The 17,227-nt window shown below is 42.3% G+C and overlaps 1 protein-coding gene across 5 annotated transcripts in view; it reads left to right on the top strand.

Annotated features, from left to right (window-relative positions):
- LOC110533632 (cytospin-B) overlaps positions 1 to 17,227 on the top strand; it is a 136,175-nt gene that overhangs the window by 80,048 nt on the left and 38,900 nt on the right. For 4 of the 5 annotated variants that reach the window (XM_036990047.1, XM_021618038.2, XM_021618037.2 and 1 more), the window contains 5 exons: positions 3,556 to 3,752; positions 4,193 to 4,299; positions 4,498 to 4,570; positions 5,410 to 5,554; positions 7,372 to 7,474. In XM_036990047.1, the coding sequence (XP_036845942.1) occupies positions 3,556 to 3,752; positions 4,193 to 4,299; positions 4,498 to 4,570; positions 5,410 to 5,554; positions 7,372 to 7,474 (625 nt within the window). Of the gene's footprint in view, positions 1 to 821; positions 2,877 to 3,555; positions 3,753 to 4,192; positions 4,300 to 4,497; positions 4,571 to 5,409; positions 5,555 to 7,371; positions 7,475 to 17,227 lie in introns of those variants that run through there. The other variant, XM_036990048.1, reaches the window with a different exon arrangement.

Here is a 17,227-nt window from a genome sequence, read left to right as displayed (position 1 = left end):
CATGTAAACGTGTCATTTAGAACGTAAAGAAGAATGCAGTATTTTACTTTACTTTCCCCGTACGTACTTGGGACGTACCAGACCAGAAGCTCCCCTCCTCCCTGAGATCGTTCGTTCTCTCAAGGATGTCCCCCTCTCAGACATGGCTCCTTATAGAAAGCCCAGGTGAGTCCATTGCACTGCCAGCTCAGTGAATGATGCCTTTAGAGGGAATGCTACTGCTGATCTAGAACTGCTGATTTTCCTTCCTACTGCTTCCTGCTGCTTCCTACTGCTTCCTGCTGATTGTCTGTCTGACTGGCTGGCAGCTGCACAAACTATCTATCAGCTGCCTGTGTCCTTTCATTTGAGTGGGCTGGGGTTTGCTTCGCTTAATTTAAAAATAAATAAAAAACTGCTACTAAAATGTTATTTTGGTACTTGGCGCCACCTGCTGTTCTGTTGAATCAATCCTTTATCTCGTCTCTCGGTTCCTCTGGAGAATTGTCTAGTAGTATGACACGGCATGATTTGTACTCATGCTATCATCTGCTTTATTAACTAAACAACATTTGGTCTGTATAGCATTGTATACTGATCGCAGAGGCATATAGACAGATTTGATTTCATTAGCCAGCTAAGAGACACATGGAGAGAGGAACAGACAGAGGAAATAGCCTTTATTGCTATAGTAACTTTAGAGAAATAAACCACTCTGGCTGTGCTAAGTCCAGTTGGGGTCTTAAACAAATTACAGGTAGACAAGTACATGACTTTTTAAGAGGGTATATTCTCTATTTATTTCAACTCATGTTGTCTCTGGTTTCGGTCTTGTTTTTCAGGCTTGGGGCTGGAGCCAGTTTTGATACCAAGACTGCAGTAGAGGGGCGGTAGAAAAGTCCAACCACAACACATCTGGACCCTCTGAAGACAGACTGACAGTATTATTGTACAGAGTTGCTTTATTCAGTATTACCATAAAAACAGTTATGTGGTATGTAATTCTGATGGTTTTATTAGCAAGGTTGGTTTACCAGACAGACAGAGTCAGACTGTGGTTTACTGTTAATCCAATCTATTGTGAAACAGCACTTGGCTGCCAAATTAACACATATTTGTTTGTGAAATCTTTCTAAAATGCTGTACACCTTTTTATCTGTATTGTTTGCAGTGCTTTCAGATGTATTTGTGTTGATGAATCTCTCCTCTCTGTCGGTCAAGAGAGGGGACTGATGATAAGATAGGAGGGGTTTCTGTTACTGATTCCTATTTGCTTTTGTGCCTTTTAGACACTTAAATTGCCTCAGTGGTGAATTTTCACTTACTCAATGTGTTGCTAAAGAAGAGTCACTGATTTGTTAAGAAAACAAATGATGAGAAAGAGACATATTTTTGTTCAGTTCTCTGAAAAAAACTGAAGCCAAAACAGTCTGTTTATCAGCTGTACGCTGCCAGTTATCATTATGAGTCAGATTATTTTCTTCTGTTAGGCTTCATTACTTTGTTTCAGGCCAAGTGCAACTTAAAAAAGCTAAACAGAAAAAATGTCAAGTTATTTTTGTTGATCACAGCTGGTTTTATTGGTCTTTTGGTTTATAATTGTTCTAGTAAGTTGTGCATCTGTGGTTATTATTATGATCCGTTTCATATAACTGACCATTTGGAATATCTGTTACTTCAAAAAGTGCTTGGATGATATTGACGTTTTTTTATGGTAATAATCAACAATCAGTTCACTTTAAGTTTCAATTCTTTGAGAGTATTCACGGCTACTTAGATGCAGTCATGTACTGTAGTTGGAAGGGGAAAACAATATTTTAGCATACATTTTCATTGGGTATTTCATTTGCACCTTGTGTTAAAAATCTGGATCCGATAATGTGGTGTGATAATGTATCTCTAGATGGCGTTATTTACCAGAATATCAAGAATGACAAAACATCAATAACCTGCGCTGGTTAGTAGTCCTACGTTGTGTGTGTAATCACTGAGCTACAGTTGAAGTCCAGCTCACCAGTTTGAGTTCTGCCTACAGACAACAACACTGAACCACAGACAGTATATTATTACATTATCACTGGTCATTATCACGTTATCACTAATAATGTCCTCTCAGGAAGGACACTGTGAATTTAAGCCATAAGGGTAATCAACTGCTGATCACTGACCAATTCAAACAGTCCTCTGCCTCAGATTTACAGCCGTGCCTAAAACTCATTATGAACTGGCCTAACTCATCAAAATGTCCTGTAGTTCTATAGGCCATAATATTCCACTCTGAACTTCAGGGAGCTAAAAGCATTGTGAAGGTTGTATCACTCATTCTGAAGTATTTCTAATGCAACCCCATCAGGTCAAATAAAAAGCCTCTCATCTCTGATGACTGCTTCAGGGTAGACGTCAGATCGTTGAAGTGATGCTGGCGTCGTGACACCCATTAGAAGTGTATAATGACCAACTGCCATCCTGTAAACCTCAGGTTATAGTGATTATTATTACCTAGTAACAGGACTATTCAGTAGATGCAGTCATACACAAGCCATTGTTTTCGACCAGAGACCGATAGATGTGCTGGTTAAGTTTAACTTTGAGTACTATCGATATTGCCAAAAAAGGCCACCTCATCGTAAGACATATGGTGCTAACTGTGTTGATTTCCTTTTCTCTGCCTTTGATTTAAAGCCATGCTCAACAGTTCAACAAGTGAATGTGCAACAGTTTGGTGTGTTATTTTAGGTGAAATCTTATTGAGACTTGGACTCTGGTTTTAATACCTGTGACATATCAAAAATCCAATACTATTTATCTAGAGAAATAGTCAATATAAGGTGTTTGTCTGTCTGTTTAAAAGTATTTTGTATTTGTTCATTGGAAAGTCAATAAATGAAATGACTCTAGGCTTGACTTTGTTTGCATGCATTTGTTTGAGGCCACTGTCTTTGGGAGGTTGACATTACAGTAGTTCTGCTTCCTCCTCACCAGTTTCCTTACTTCAGTTCTCTTCTCAGCCCTTCCATATCCATCCATCAGTGACAATACTCCCTCAGGCTCTCTCTGGTCATAATCTGCAGTCTAATGTCCATAAGGAAAGGATGGAGTAAACTTTGTACATACTTTTTGTTGCAGTTCGGGTGTTGTTGCGTAAAATTAGACCCAGTTATTGACTTTCACATGTGGAACTTGTACGTAATCATACACAATATGCTTCTGATCTATTGAGCAAATGTTACATGGAACAGTCAATGCACTGGGCGAACATCATCATTACCTTGCTTTAGAACATTGAGTAATCTCTAAACCATTGTTCCGACAACACCCAAGTAAAATACAATGTCATGTTATTTAACACATGCGGCCAATACAACTGGTGTAGACTTTACAGTGAAATGCTTGATTACAAACCACTTAGTAAACCAATGTAATGATAAGAATCCCTGATAAGGTATAGACTACAGCCACACACACACACATCTGCCATCCTCTTAAATAAAATAAATAAAACAGCGCTCCTACCTGCTACAGTATGTGTTGTGCCATATTGTACTGTGAGCATCTCTTTCCCCTTGTCTCTCTCAGGTTGTTGCGTGGCGACTCTGAGAGTTTGTCGGAATCAGACGGCAGTCCTCATTGGTGTGGCATCTCTATGACCCAGACTACCCAGACACCGCCCACCTCCTTATCAATCAACACCAACAGCAATGCTGCCTCCTCACCCTCGGAGCCCGGAGCCACCGTCAAATCCCTCATCAAGTCCTTTGACACAGCAGTACAGAGTGAGCACAGAGCATCCCTCCTTCTCACTCCTCCACATAGACCAGCAGACCTGAGTTAAAATAATATTTCAAAGTTTTGAGCGTTTGATTGCACCTGCTTGGAGTGCCGGGTGGGGGGATTGCACTTTTGTGACTATTCCTTTGGTTCCATTGCACTAGGCAAGTTCAATCAAGCACAGATGACTGGCCGACAGGCTGTTGAGGGGAAACATTCCTGGCTTAGCAGCAGTGATAGAGAAGGAACCCTTACCAATAACATCATACTTAAACAGTCTAACCTTGGAGGTCTGTTTGCTTAACAAGGTGTAAAAGATAGTCGTAGGAGTCCATGGGACATAATCATGGAATACGGTATCAATTGATCACTTCCTCATTCACTTTCCACTTAAACGTCCACCCTGTGGCTTGGCTTATGTACACTCATGTGTTGAGCATTGCAGATGGACCTGGGCCTGGACACACGGTACAGATACACTCCTCACCTAGAAGCCTTCTAAGTGGGATCCCCGTCCGCACAGCACCCGCAGCTGCAGTCTCCCCCATTCAGGTACAGTACAGGCCCTCTTCAGTATGCACTACAATATCAACCAATGTGTTATAACAGTTTGTTACCGAATTATAAATTATCTATAAACTAATAATTAATCATTTATAAACTAGCTACTTAATACCTTTATAAAGCCATTAAGTAAAGTATGTCTGGGACATGAATTGGACTGTTAAAAGTCTGTTTTGTTTTGGATAGAGGCATTCGTCTGTCAAACCACTCTCAAAGACACTGGAGAAAAGGATCAACCATGGAGATTTCGCACATCCAGGTAAGTGACACACTCCGTAGAGAAAGCAAGTACAGATGTACTGTAGGATCTTAGTTTGAGCCAGTTTGCTACAGCAGGAAAAGAATCCTGCAGCAACAGGAAATGTGTATTATAATTAATGGAAATTTTGCAAGGGTTTATACATTTTAAGTTAGGACAAATCAAGTCTGAAATGTAAAGTGGAAGTTACAAAGTTTATACGCCTTTTTAAACCTTGAATACACTACAAGTTAGTATTCTCAACAACAAAAGAGTGATCAAATTAAGATCCTACATCTGTAGAAACAGTATCAGAGTATAGATCTAACTAATCCTGCAGACAGCAGTCCCATCTTTTTGATGAAGTGCATTGTGACTGAACATTAGCTTTGAATGACTCATTGCTCTGACCAAGGATTGGCCAATGACTCAAACTCAAATGTCTACTCTGATTAGCCTAGTTTTTTTGTTCAGTTGAAACTGTGCATGTTTAGTTGAAACCACAGCTGCATTATGTTACTTGAGTAAAGAAACTGGAGAATATGTGAACATTTTCTTTCATCTCCCTTTTGGGGATTGAACTTTGAGAAGCTAGAGTTTATTTTGCCAAATGACAGCAAAAAGGACAGCACATTATGTAGTTCTACTACACCCAAACAATTTAATCACCAACTATACCACTGCATAATATAACCTAATTTGGTATTTGGCCTTGTTCTATTATGTTCAGATCAGTAGTATTCTGTGGGCCAGAGAGATTTCAGGGGGAGGAAGAGACCATGGCCTTCCAATGAAATATGCGCTTTCTCTCACTGTCCACGTCTCCCTTCCTCCCTGTTTCCTGATGTTGTGTTTCCCAGATAAGTATGGGGGCTCTGGGGATGAGCTGAAGCCCAGCAGCCTTATGAGGAAGAGTCCTTCCCTGGAGTCGGTCATCAAGTCCCCAGCAACCCTCAGCAGCTGCAGCCACTACATGAGCTACAACAGGAACAACAGCAAGCTCAGGTGGGCCCTCCATCCTGGAGACACACTCAGAGGCACTCTGGCACAAAAACTAATACACACGTATGTACACTACCTTTCAAAAGTTTGGGGTCACTTAGAAATGTCCTTGTTTGTGAAAGAAAAACACATTTTTTGTCCATTAAAAGAACATAAAATACAGTGTAGACATTGTTAATGTTGTAAATGACTATTGTAGATGGAAACAGCTGATTTTTAATGGAATATCTACATAGGGGTACAGAGGCCCATTATCAGCAACCATCACTCCTGTGTTCCAATGGCATGTAGTGTTAGCTTATCCAAGTTTATCATTTTAAAAGGCTAATTGATCATTATAAAACCCTTTTGCAATTATGTTAGCACAGCTGAAAACTGTTGTGCTGATTAAAGAAGCAATAAAACTGGCCTTTGTTAGACTAGTTGAGTATCTGGAGCATCAGCATGTGTGGGTTCGATTACAGGCTCAAAATGGCCAGAAACAAAGAACTTCCTTCTGAAACTCGTTAGTCTATTCTTGTTCTGAGAAATGAAGGCTATTCCATTCAAGAAATTTCCAGGAAATTGAAGATATCGTACAACGCTGTGTACTACTCCCTTCACAGAACAGTGCAAACTGTCTCTAACCAGAATAGAAAGAGGAGTGGGAGGCCCCGGTGCACAACTGAGTAAGAGGACAAGTACATCTTGTCTAGTTTGAGAAACAGACGCCTCACAAGTCCTCAACTGGCAGCCTCATTAAATAGTACCCGCAAAACACCAGTCTCAACGTCAACAGTGAAGAGGCGACTCCGGGATGCTGGCCTTTTAGGCAACATCCCAGATGCTTTTCTTTTCAAAAGCAAGGACACTTCTAAGTGACCCGAAACGTTTGAACGGTAGTGTACCTGTGATTGTGCAGACTTTAGTTAACAGTACTGTTCTTGCTACTACAAAGTAAAGTACGAATACAGAGAAAGTATTATAGCGAAAGAGAGCTCACAACTCCAGAGACTTTCATGAATCACCTGTAACATCACACATCACCACCGTTCTATACACATAGAGTAGATGACACACACTTACACACCCCCACACACCTTCATACACATTCATACCGATAGATCTTAACAGTCATACTCAGTGACACAGTTTCAACTGAATTCGATTCACCGATTCACCGTTAGATCAGTGATGAACTAGGAGAGGATTACAGTAGGGTCACTGAACATATCTGTATATATCACCAGATTGCCCCAGTTTTTACTGACTGCCATTGTTTATCTTGAGCTAATGACAAAGATGCATAACTAATGTGATATCGAGGGTGACCCAATGTTCTACTATTAAAATCTCATCACACACAACACACACACACTAGTGCATGTGAAAATGTTTGTTGCTCCTTGTTATTGTTTTCTCCACAGTATGTCACTCCAGTGAATTCATACACAGGCTTTTCGACAGCAACATTTGTTAAGACAATTCCCGACTCCCCAAGCTACAGTATGTTGTGACTCACAGCATGTGTTTCATGTTGACCATGTTGCTAAGTGAGAGCAATGACCAGGCTGTCTCCTGATGTTCCCATGGCCACAGAGACTAGTCTTCTCTGATTAGCTTTCATTATGACAGCCCAGGGGATCACATCAGCTCCAGGGTGTGTGTGTGTGTGTGTGCGCGCGCGCGCGTGTATTTGAATGCACGTGTGTGTGTATGTGAGGTTGATGTAAGGTTGCTGGTTTTATGAGGATACACGTCCCCACACACAGGTCAGATGTCATAACATTATTGTTGTTTCCTTCTCCGTCCATGGCTGTGGTGTCTGTCCCTGGTGTCAGTGTGGAAAGAAAGGACCCCTTGGCTGCACTGGCGCGGGAGTACGGGGGTTCTAAGAGGAACGCGCTACTGAAGTGGTGCCAGATGAAAACAGAAGGCTATCCGGTAAGGGCCCTGGGTCAGAGACTCAAATCATAACCTCATCAAATGCTCTTTATCACTGTTTCCCTCTCTTTCTTTCTCTCTCTCTCCCTATCTCTCTATCTCCCTCTCTCTCACTCGCTCTCCCGTTCTCCTTTCACTCTCACTCGTTCTCTCTTTTCCTATCTCGCTCTCTCTAGATTTCAGGCACCCAAAAGTTGCATACATTATAGTGGCCATACTGTACAGTGAATGTTCCTTCAATCCAAGGTTTGGTGGGTAACACTTTAGTATAGGGAAGCCATCTTAAAGATGGAGACTTCTAAGTATTTTTTAAACCTCCCGCATTGGGCTGGATGTGTCAATGTGTAGTTTTTATAGTACATACATAATCTATGAGCAGAATTACTGTCACCTCAATTAGCCACAAAATCCCTAGTTTGAAAACAACTGTTTGGCATGCCCCCTAGCAATTCAAGTTCAACCAATAAACTTCAGGCCCTCGCCATATGACAGCTAGCAAGATGCACATGATGCAGAGCGAGAGAGAGAGTAATGACACCGTGTACATATCTACACAGATTTGACGTAGTACTCCATTTTCAGGGTCCACTTTTGGCTCGTAAGCGCTACTTTGAGAACTACTGGCTAAAAAGTATACGAAAGTATCAGAGAATTCCTTTACAGTACTATGTCCTTATTAGTCTCACATTGAGACAGCTTACTAAGAATCTCTTGGTTTTATAACTTGCTCTTTATTAAATACTGTTATGACTAACAATGTGGTTCTTAAAGATTGGCCAGTAACACATTACTTTTTGAGGTTTTAGGCTGTTTTGACATAATAGCTTGCTGTGTTTATAGACAAACCATCGCCTCACCTGTCCTCACTGTGTGCCTATAAGACGATATCATCAATGTCAGAAAATCAAAGAAAAGTGATTCAGCTCAAAGAATACAGTGGAATTGATCAAATCAAATCAAAGTGTATTGGTCACCTACACAGATTTGCAGAAACAACAACAAGAACAAGAAATAAAAAAATAACAATCCAAGTAAAGTGAGCATGTATGAGAATCCAGAATGTAAATATGTGGTGTGTATAGAACGTAGATAATTTGGAAGGAAAATAGTAGGTATATTAGGATGAGCTATGTTGAGAATACAGTATATACATACACAGTGAGTAAACAACAGTATATAAACTAAATATGAGGTGACCAGCGTGCAATGACTCTATTAACATGGGGCATTAGTCTCAAGGTGCAGTGCCGGATGGTAGTCGGCTGGTGACAGTGTCTAAGGTGCCAGGCAGAGTACCAGGCGGTGATGCAGCCCGACAGAATGCTCTCAATGGTGTATTTGTAGAATTCTGTGAGAAGTCTTAGGGGCCATGACAAATTTCTTCAGCCACCTGAGGTTGAAGAGGCGATGTTGTGCCTTCTTCACCACGGTGTTGGTGTGGTCCTTAGTGATGTGCTCGCCTAGGAACTTGAAGCTTTTGACCCTCTCCACTGTAGCCCCGTCGATGAGGATGGGGGCGGGCTCTCTCTTCTGTCTCCTGTAGTCCACAAGTCAACGATCAGCTCCTGAGTTCCATGATCACCTGATGTGTGTCTACGGAACTGGCGTGTAAACGCAAGTGTGTGTGTGTGCGCTTGTGTGAATTTGTGTGCACGTGTGTGTCTGAGCAGACATATAAGTGATAGTGTGCATGAGCGTGAATATGTGTGTTCCCTTTCTAGGCCCTGTGTTCAACGTCCATTGCACTCACATTCACTTGGCTTAGCCTTCTGCTAATAGCCAGTTTTAGGAGCCCATTAAGCCCAGTGGCATTAGTACTGGGTCTCTGTGATGTGATCCATGTGTGAGGGCCAGTGTGCCGTGCCAGGCCAGCTAATGTAGCTAACACTCTCAGAGGGGATATTGGTTTGAGCCGGTAAACAAAAGCTAAGGAAGGAGGTTGGGGGTCTGCCTGGTCTCTGCACCATTCTGTTCTCCCTCTTAGCTACATTCCATCGCAGTATGGGGTGTGCTAGCTAGCTTATAGTAGCACCAAGTCTTCAACTGAAATAGCACCCTAGGGAATAGTCCAGGGGTTTGACTTCAGTCAATTGACAGACTACTGTACCTTGCTCGACCAAGCAGACGAATGACACATTTCCTCGACCAAGCATTAGAATGACACATTTCCTGAACAAATTCAGTGATATCTGCTAACCAGACGTGTCGACCTCTCATTAAGCGATGGTCTTGTATTGCTAAAGAATTCAGATGGTTAGTGATTTATTAAGGGCAATACGTGTGTTAAGACAAGTTTAAAGGTGACTTTACGGCAAAACATGTCCTAGCTTTACTTACGTCTGATAAATGGTCCCTGATAAATGGTCAGAAATGATTGGATGAGTTTTCAGATCAGTTGTTCCTGTTTTCAGGCACGTTGGATTGTGAACTTTGAGTCATCCCTCCACCCTGTGCTACCTTCATGCCCTCTCCCTGGCCTGGTTGCACTGTGTTCCAGTGGTACTTTTTTTCATCATTCTGACTCGATGCCTGTGTTCCTAACACACTGCAAATCCTCTGTGATGAAAACAGGAGACCAGAAGATGAGATATCTGGTCAGCAGATAGTCTGATCTTGATAGAGACTAGTGAACGTTAGAGTAGATTAGTTTCTTCCTCTAGCACACAAACTGCATCTGAATGGGCTCTACTATACTGTACACTGGCTGTTGTATTTTCACCTATGATCTCCTTTAACTGGGAGATGGACATGGTCCCAATCTTGATGGAGACTTGTGACTGCTTATCTGTTTTCTGATAATTTATTTCATACACAAACTGTATCTCAATGCTTCTAGCTGTGGGGTATTGGCACCTAGCAGTATTATATGATCTCTTTTTACACTCAGTAGCTCTGCTGGAGGGAATAATAATTATCTGGTTTCTGGAATGCAATAAGAGGCTTTGGCTAATAGCTGGATGGGAATGTATTTCTGTTCATGGAATGACTAACCCTTTACACTTATGGGAATTGGCCTATATGGATAGGACTAAATTGAAATGTTTCTTAGAGAATACATATGAAAAGCATATGCATAAGTATGGTAGCGATTTGACAGGAAACATTTTGGAAATGATTAGACCAAAGTTCAGGAAAAAGTTCACCTGACACAGGACTGAATCCAAGCATTACACTATTGATTTATTTTATGTGCATTTTACATTTACTGTACGTTTCGCTGCATTTGTTTATAACGAAATTTCAAAATACTCTGTAACATGATAACAATATTCCTGTGGGGTAGTTGGTGCAACATAAGACAAAAAAATGACAAGGGTTTGAGTGAGAGGACTAACTGGTGTCTCCAAGTGACTACACACCTCTCTAAAGTGTACACTTATTAAGTAATTTCAATGCACTTTTATGACTCAAAGAAGAGTCTTCCAACTATAAGGTGCTTTTTTTGAACTATCCTAGCTGTGTAGTTGAGGAAATAGAGCAAGCACACTTGTAGTTTTTTTGTTTGGAACACAAATTTGCATCCCCGCCATTACACAATTACTGTTGTGTAATTGATGGCGCCGACAGAGATGGCCGCCTCGCTTCGCGTTCCTAGGAAACTCTGCAGTATTTTGTTTTTTATGTGTTATTTCTTACATTGTTACCCCAGAAAATCTTAGGTTTTATTACATACAGTCGGAAGGAACTATTGGATATAAGAGCAACGTCAACTCAGCAACATTACGACCAGGAATATGACTTTCCCGAAGCAGATCCTCTGTTTGGTCCACCACCCAGGACAATGGATTGGATCCCAGCCGGCGATCCAAAACAACGGCACCGCAGAAGGGTCAGACGTTCTTCTGGTCAGGCACGGTAGTTGGGCACATTGTGCACCGCTCCCGAGCATACTACTCGCCAATGTCCAGTCTCTTGACAACAAGGTAGACGAAATCCGAGCAAGGGTTGCTTCCAGAGAGACATCAGAGACTGTAACGTTCTCTGTTTCACGGAAACATGGCTCACTCGAGACACGCTATTGGAGTCGGTACAGCCACCAGGTTTCTTCACACATCCCGCAGACAGAAACAAGTATCTCTCTGGTAAGAAGAAGGGCGGGGGTGTATGCCTTATGATTAATGAGACGTGGTGTGATCATAACAACATACAGGAACTCAAGTCCTTTTGTTCACCTGACCTAGAATTCCTTACAATCAAATGCCGACCGCATTATCTACCAAGAGAATTATCTTAGATCATAATCACAGTCGTGTATATTCTCCCCCAAGCAGACACATTGACGGCCTTGAAATAAATTAATTTGACTCTATGTAAACTGAAAACCACATATCCTGAGTCTGCATTTATTGTAGCTGGGGATTTTAACAAGGCTAATCTGAAAACAAGGCTCCCTAAATTTTATCAGCATATCGATTGCGCGACCCGGGCTGGCAAAACCCTGGATCATTCCACGACGTATATAAAGCCCTCCCCCGCCCCCCTTTCGGAAAAGCTGACCACGACTCAATTTTGTTGCTCCCAGCCTATAGACAGAAACTAAAACAGGAAGCACCCGTGCTCAGGTCTGTTCAATGCTGGTCCGACCAATCAGATTCCACGCTTCAAGATTGCTTCGATCACGTGGACTGGGATACATTCCGCATGGCGTCAAACAACAACATTGATGAATACGCTGATTTGGTGAGCAAATTTATTAGCAAGTGCATCGGTGATGCTGTACCCACAGCGTCTATTAAAACATTCCTGAACCAGAAACTGTGGATTGATGGCAGCATTCGCGCAAAACTGAAGGCGCAAACCACTGTTTTTAATGATGTCAAGGCAACCAGAAACATGACCGAATACAAACAGTGCAGCTATTCCCTCCGCAAGGCAATCAAACAAGCAGAGTCGCAATTCAACGACTTAGACACGAGAGGTATGTGGAAGGGTCTACAGTCAATCACGGACTACAAAAGGAAAACCAGCCCCGTCGTGAACCACGATGTCTTGCTCCCAGACAAATTAAACAACTTCTTTGCTCTCTTTGAGGATAATACAGTGCCAGACGGCATCCCCAGCCGTGTCCTCAGAGCATGCGCAGACCAGCTGGCTGGTGTGTTTACGGACATATTCAATCAATCCTTATCCCAGTCTGCTGTTCCCACATGCTTCAAAAGGGCCACCATTGTTCCTGTTCCCAAGAAAGCTAAGGTAACTGAGCTAAATGACTACCGCCCGTAGCACTCATTTCTGTCATCATGAAGTGCTTTGAGAGACTAATCAAGGACCATATCACCTCCACCCTACTTGACACCCTAGACCCACTCCAATTTTCTTACCGCCCCAATAGGTCCACAGACGACGCAATCACACTGCACACTGCCCTAACCCATCTGGACAAGAGGAATACCTATGTAAGAATGCTGTTCATCGACTACAGCTCAGCATTTAACACCATAGTACCCTCCAAACTCGTCATTAAACTTGAGACCCTGGGTCTCGACCCCGCCCTGTGCAACTGGGTCCTGGACTTCCTGATGGGCCGCCCCCAGGTGGTGAGGGTAGGTAACAACATCTCCACCCCGCTGATCCTCAACACTGGGGCCCCACAAGGGTGTGTTCTCAGCCCTCTCCTGTACTCCCTGTTCACCCATGACTGCGTGGCCATGCACGCCTGCAACTCAATCATCAAGTTTGCAGACGACACTACAGTGGTAGGCTTGATTACCAACAACGACGAGACGGCCTACAGGGAGGAGGCGAGGGCCCTCGGAGTGTGGTGTCAGGAAAATAACCTCACACTCAACGTCAACAAACCAAAGGAGATGATCGTGGACTTCAGGAAACAGCAGAGGGAGCAGCCCCCTATCCACATCGACAGGACAGTAGTGGAGAAGGTGGGAAGTTTTAAGTTCCTCGGTGTACACATCACATCACTGAAATGGTCAACCCACACAGACAGCGTGGTGTGGGTTGAAGGAATTCGGCTTGTCACCAAAAACACTAACAAACTTTTACAGATGCACAATGGAGAGCATCCTGACGGGCTGTATCACCACCTGGTACGGCAACTGCTCTTCCCACAACTGTAAGGTTCTCCAGAGGGTAGTGAGGTCTGCACAACGCATCACCGGGGGCAAACTACCTGCCCTCCAGGGACCTACACCACCCGATGTCACAGGAAGGCCAAATAGATCATCAAGTACAACAACCACCCGAGCCACTGCCTGTTCACCTTGCTATCATCCAGAAGGCGAGATCAGTACAGGCACATCAAAGTGGGGACCGAGAGACTGAAAAACAACTTCTATCTCAAGTCCATCAGACTGTTAAACAGCCATCACTAACATTGAGTGGCTGCTGCCAACACACTGACTCAACTCTAGCCACTTTAATAATGCAAAAATTGATGTAATACATGTATCACTAGCCACTTTATTAAACAATGCCACTTTATATAATGTTTAAATACCCTACATTACTCATCTCATATGTATATACTGTACTCTATACCATCTACTGCATCTTGCCTATGCCGTTCGGTCATCACTCATTCATATATTTGTATGTACATATTCTTATTCATTCCTTTACACTTGTGTGTATAAGGTAGTTGTTGTGAAATTGTTAGGTTAGATTACTTGTTAGATATTACTGCATGGACGGAACTAGAAGCACAAGCATTTCGCTATACTCGCATTAACATCTGCTAACCACGTGTATGTGACAAATCAAATTTGATTTGATTTGTTTACGCAATCCAAAAACGTTCCGTTAGAAATTGCAATCTGGGTCAGGTGGGCATGATTTCAAAGCTTCTATTGCCAACATGACTAGCTAATTTATTAAAATTATCAGGATAAGGTAAGACCCAGATGCAGACCGTGTCGAAGTAACAATGTTTATTACAGCAACAGGGGCAAAGGTAAAGGATGGCAGGCAGGTTCAGGGTCAGGTCATGCAGAGGTTGGTAATCCAGAGACGGGGCAAAGGTATAGGATGGCAGTCAGGGTCAGGGGCAGGCAGAGTGGTCAGGCGGGTCGGACTCAGGGTCAGGACAGGCAAGGCTCAAAATCAGGAGGACGAGAAAAGAGAGACTTGGGAAAAGCAGGAGCTGATACAAAAAACACTGGTTGACTTGACGAACTGGCAACAGACAAACAGAGAACACAGGTGTAAGTACCCAGGGGATAATGGGGAAGATGAGCGACACCTGGAGGGGGGGTATAGACAAGCACAAGGACAGGTGAAACAGACCAGGACGTGACAAAAATATGATCTTAGGCTTTCACAAGGTAATTCAGAGAAACAGATCTTAATTTTAGTCTGCATAGAAAGGAGTCATGAGTGCATTCAGGTGCGTGTGCAGCAGCAAACATAATTTATAGACAAACATAAGCTTATTCTGTTCAGAGCAACCCAGGCTATGATGCCATGTCATCTTGTACATTTAACATAGTGATTATAAATGTTGACACTGTATAGATGTAGGATCTTAGTTTGATCACTCTTTTGTTGCTGAGAATTGTCCTGCATTTTCCTGTCATGTCTTGAAACACCTTGGAGGACATAAATCCACTATCAGACATCAAGATATCACCTCGCCAGTTGCTAGACACTTTATAGAACAAAATCATTATATTAATTAATTGCATTGCGTCGGGATCTAAAAAGTTCATCCACCACGTAGAGAAGGTGATTACGACAACAAATGACTCCAAAGAGAAGCCATGTGGATATACTGTATACATTAAGTTCTGTATCTCCACACGGGTTAAACAAAGAACTAGATTTCACCTCCTTCCTATGTTTTACAAGAACACTGTCCATGTCAGATTTTGCATATTGTTTGTGAGTCAGTCCCACACATTTATGAATAGCTGAGCCTGATGTCCTTTGTGGTAAGCTGTTTCCTGAATTGGTATAATGTATCCAAGTGAGCAGACACCTAAGTCAAATGATTAATGAATTGCCCTTCGTGCCCGATCCCTTAGCCTATAATTCTGTATTTCTTGGTGACTAACTTGTATACAGGTATCCCAGAAAAGCCACATCCCTGATTAGAAGATGAGTGACAACCCTGATTAGAAGCACCTGCTGCTCATCGGTTGTTCCTTAAAATTGCTGTTTTGAATTAAAATTTAATTGTACCTACACACTGAAGAAGGCTGCAAATTCCGAAACGTCTGTATACGCTATCCCTGATGCAGTGAAAATAATATAAAAATCTAAAAATGAAGTAAGCAACGTCTTTTTGAGTGCGGACCCATTACACCTTTTAGGGGTTTAAAGCACCAGCCAAGCCTCTGGGAGAGCACGATGGTCCCCTTTCGATCACTTTAAAATGTCTGTTGTCGGAAGAAGGAGAAGACCAAGGTGCAGCGTGGTAAGTATTCATAATATCTTTTAATCAATACGAATACAGAACAAAAAAAACGACAAACGAACAGTTCTGCAAGGTGCAATATACAAAACAGAAAACAACTACCCACAAACACCAGGTGGAAACAGGCTACCTAAGTATGGTCCCAATCAGAGACAACGATTGACAGCTGCCTCTGATTGGGAAACATACCAGGCCAAACACATAGAACTATAACACACAGAACAAACAGAATGCCCACCCCAACTCACGCCCTGACCAAACTAAAATAGAGACATAATAAAGGAACTAAGGTCAGGACGTGACAGTCAGACTTTATTTGCCCTAACGAAAAATGGATTAACCCTTAAACAAAGTGTCCATGAATTACAATAATTCACATTTCCTTTTGGTGCAAGGTTATTTTCCTGGTCTAGCAAACGGTTTCAAATTAATATCCTACATCTGTATATGACATGAGTTTTACGATATGAAAATGTGAAGTGTACATTTGGACTCACGAGTGTTTGGCTTTCTTGTATGACATCAAATCAGTATTTTAAAATACGTCTCATCTTTTAAATTAGATCGAGTCCTCTTAATTTACATATTTCCCTCACTCAGACAACAAAACATTTGCAAAAGTTGCCCAATATCGGGAGGGATGGGGGGAAACTTCTTGTCACGTGAGGTGCTCAAGTTCAGAACAGCTGTCAGTCAAACCCATACAGATAGAGAGCTGTGAAGCGCAGAACCTGAACTCTGATGACATTCATAGCATGTTACTGGACAGCCACTGCGTTCCAATTTATGCTCTTATCAGCATCCAAATCTGCCATTTTCAACCCGTATACGGGTATGAGTGTAAAGGGTTAACATTGAGTGTTGCATAATTCTGCAGACACATCTATTGTTTTTGTGTCAGGACAACAGCCATTCATGTCTAAATCATTCATTAATTGATTCATTTGATGTCTTCGGCATCATTTTCAAGCTCTAAAATTACATTCCAGTACTAAGAACGGATATGGCCACAGGCCTCCTCTGAGCACATGTTGGTCTGCCTGGTGAAAGGAAAAGGTTACTGCTAGAGCTGTGCCACAAATTAAGCTTAATATCAGGCCAGTAAAGGTCAGAGCAGACAACCAACAGTGTTCCACCATCATGGCCGACCGGGCCTGGTCCAACAGCGGCCCACTAATTACCTGCTAATGTCTGGAGACACACAGTCCTGTCACAGTCAAACACCTCTCCTTAAGGCTGCTGGCTAATCAGGCTGAGGCAACGGTGTTGATAGTGTTACACAGAATGGGAGGTTGGGTAGTTGAGATCACCCTCCTCTTTCTACCTAACCGTCATTCTGGCTTGATAAAGTTTAGAGGGGGTTTATAAATCTTTCAACAGATTCT

The sequence above is a fragment of the Oncorhynchus mykiss genome, chromosome 10 (assembly GCF_013265735.2).
Source record: "Oncorhynchus mykiss isolate Arlee chromosome 10, USDA_OmykA_1.1, whole genome shotgun sequence".
NCBI lineage: Eukaryota > Metazoa > Chordata > Actinopteri > Salmoniformes > Salmonidae > Oncorhynchus > Oncorhynchus mykiss.
This window is presented reverse-complemented; position numbering and strand designations above follow the sequence as displayed.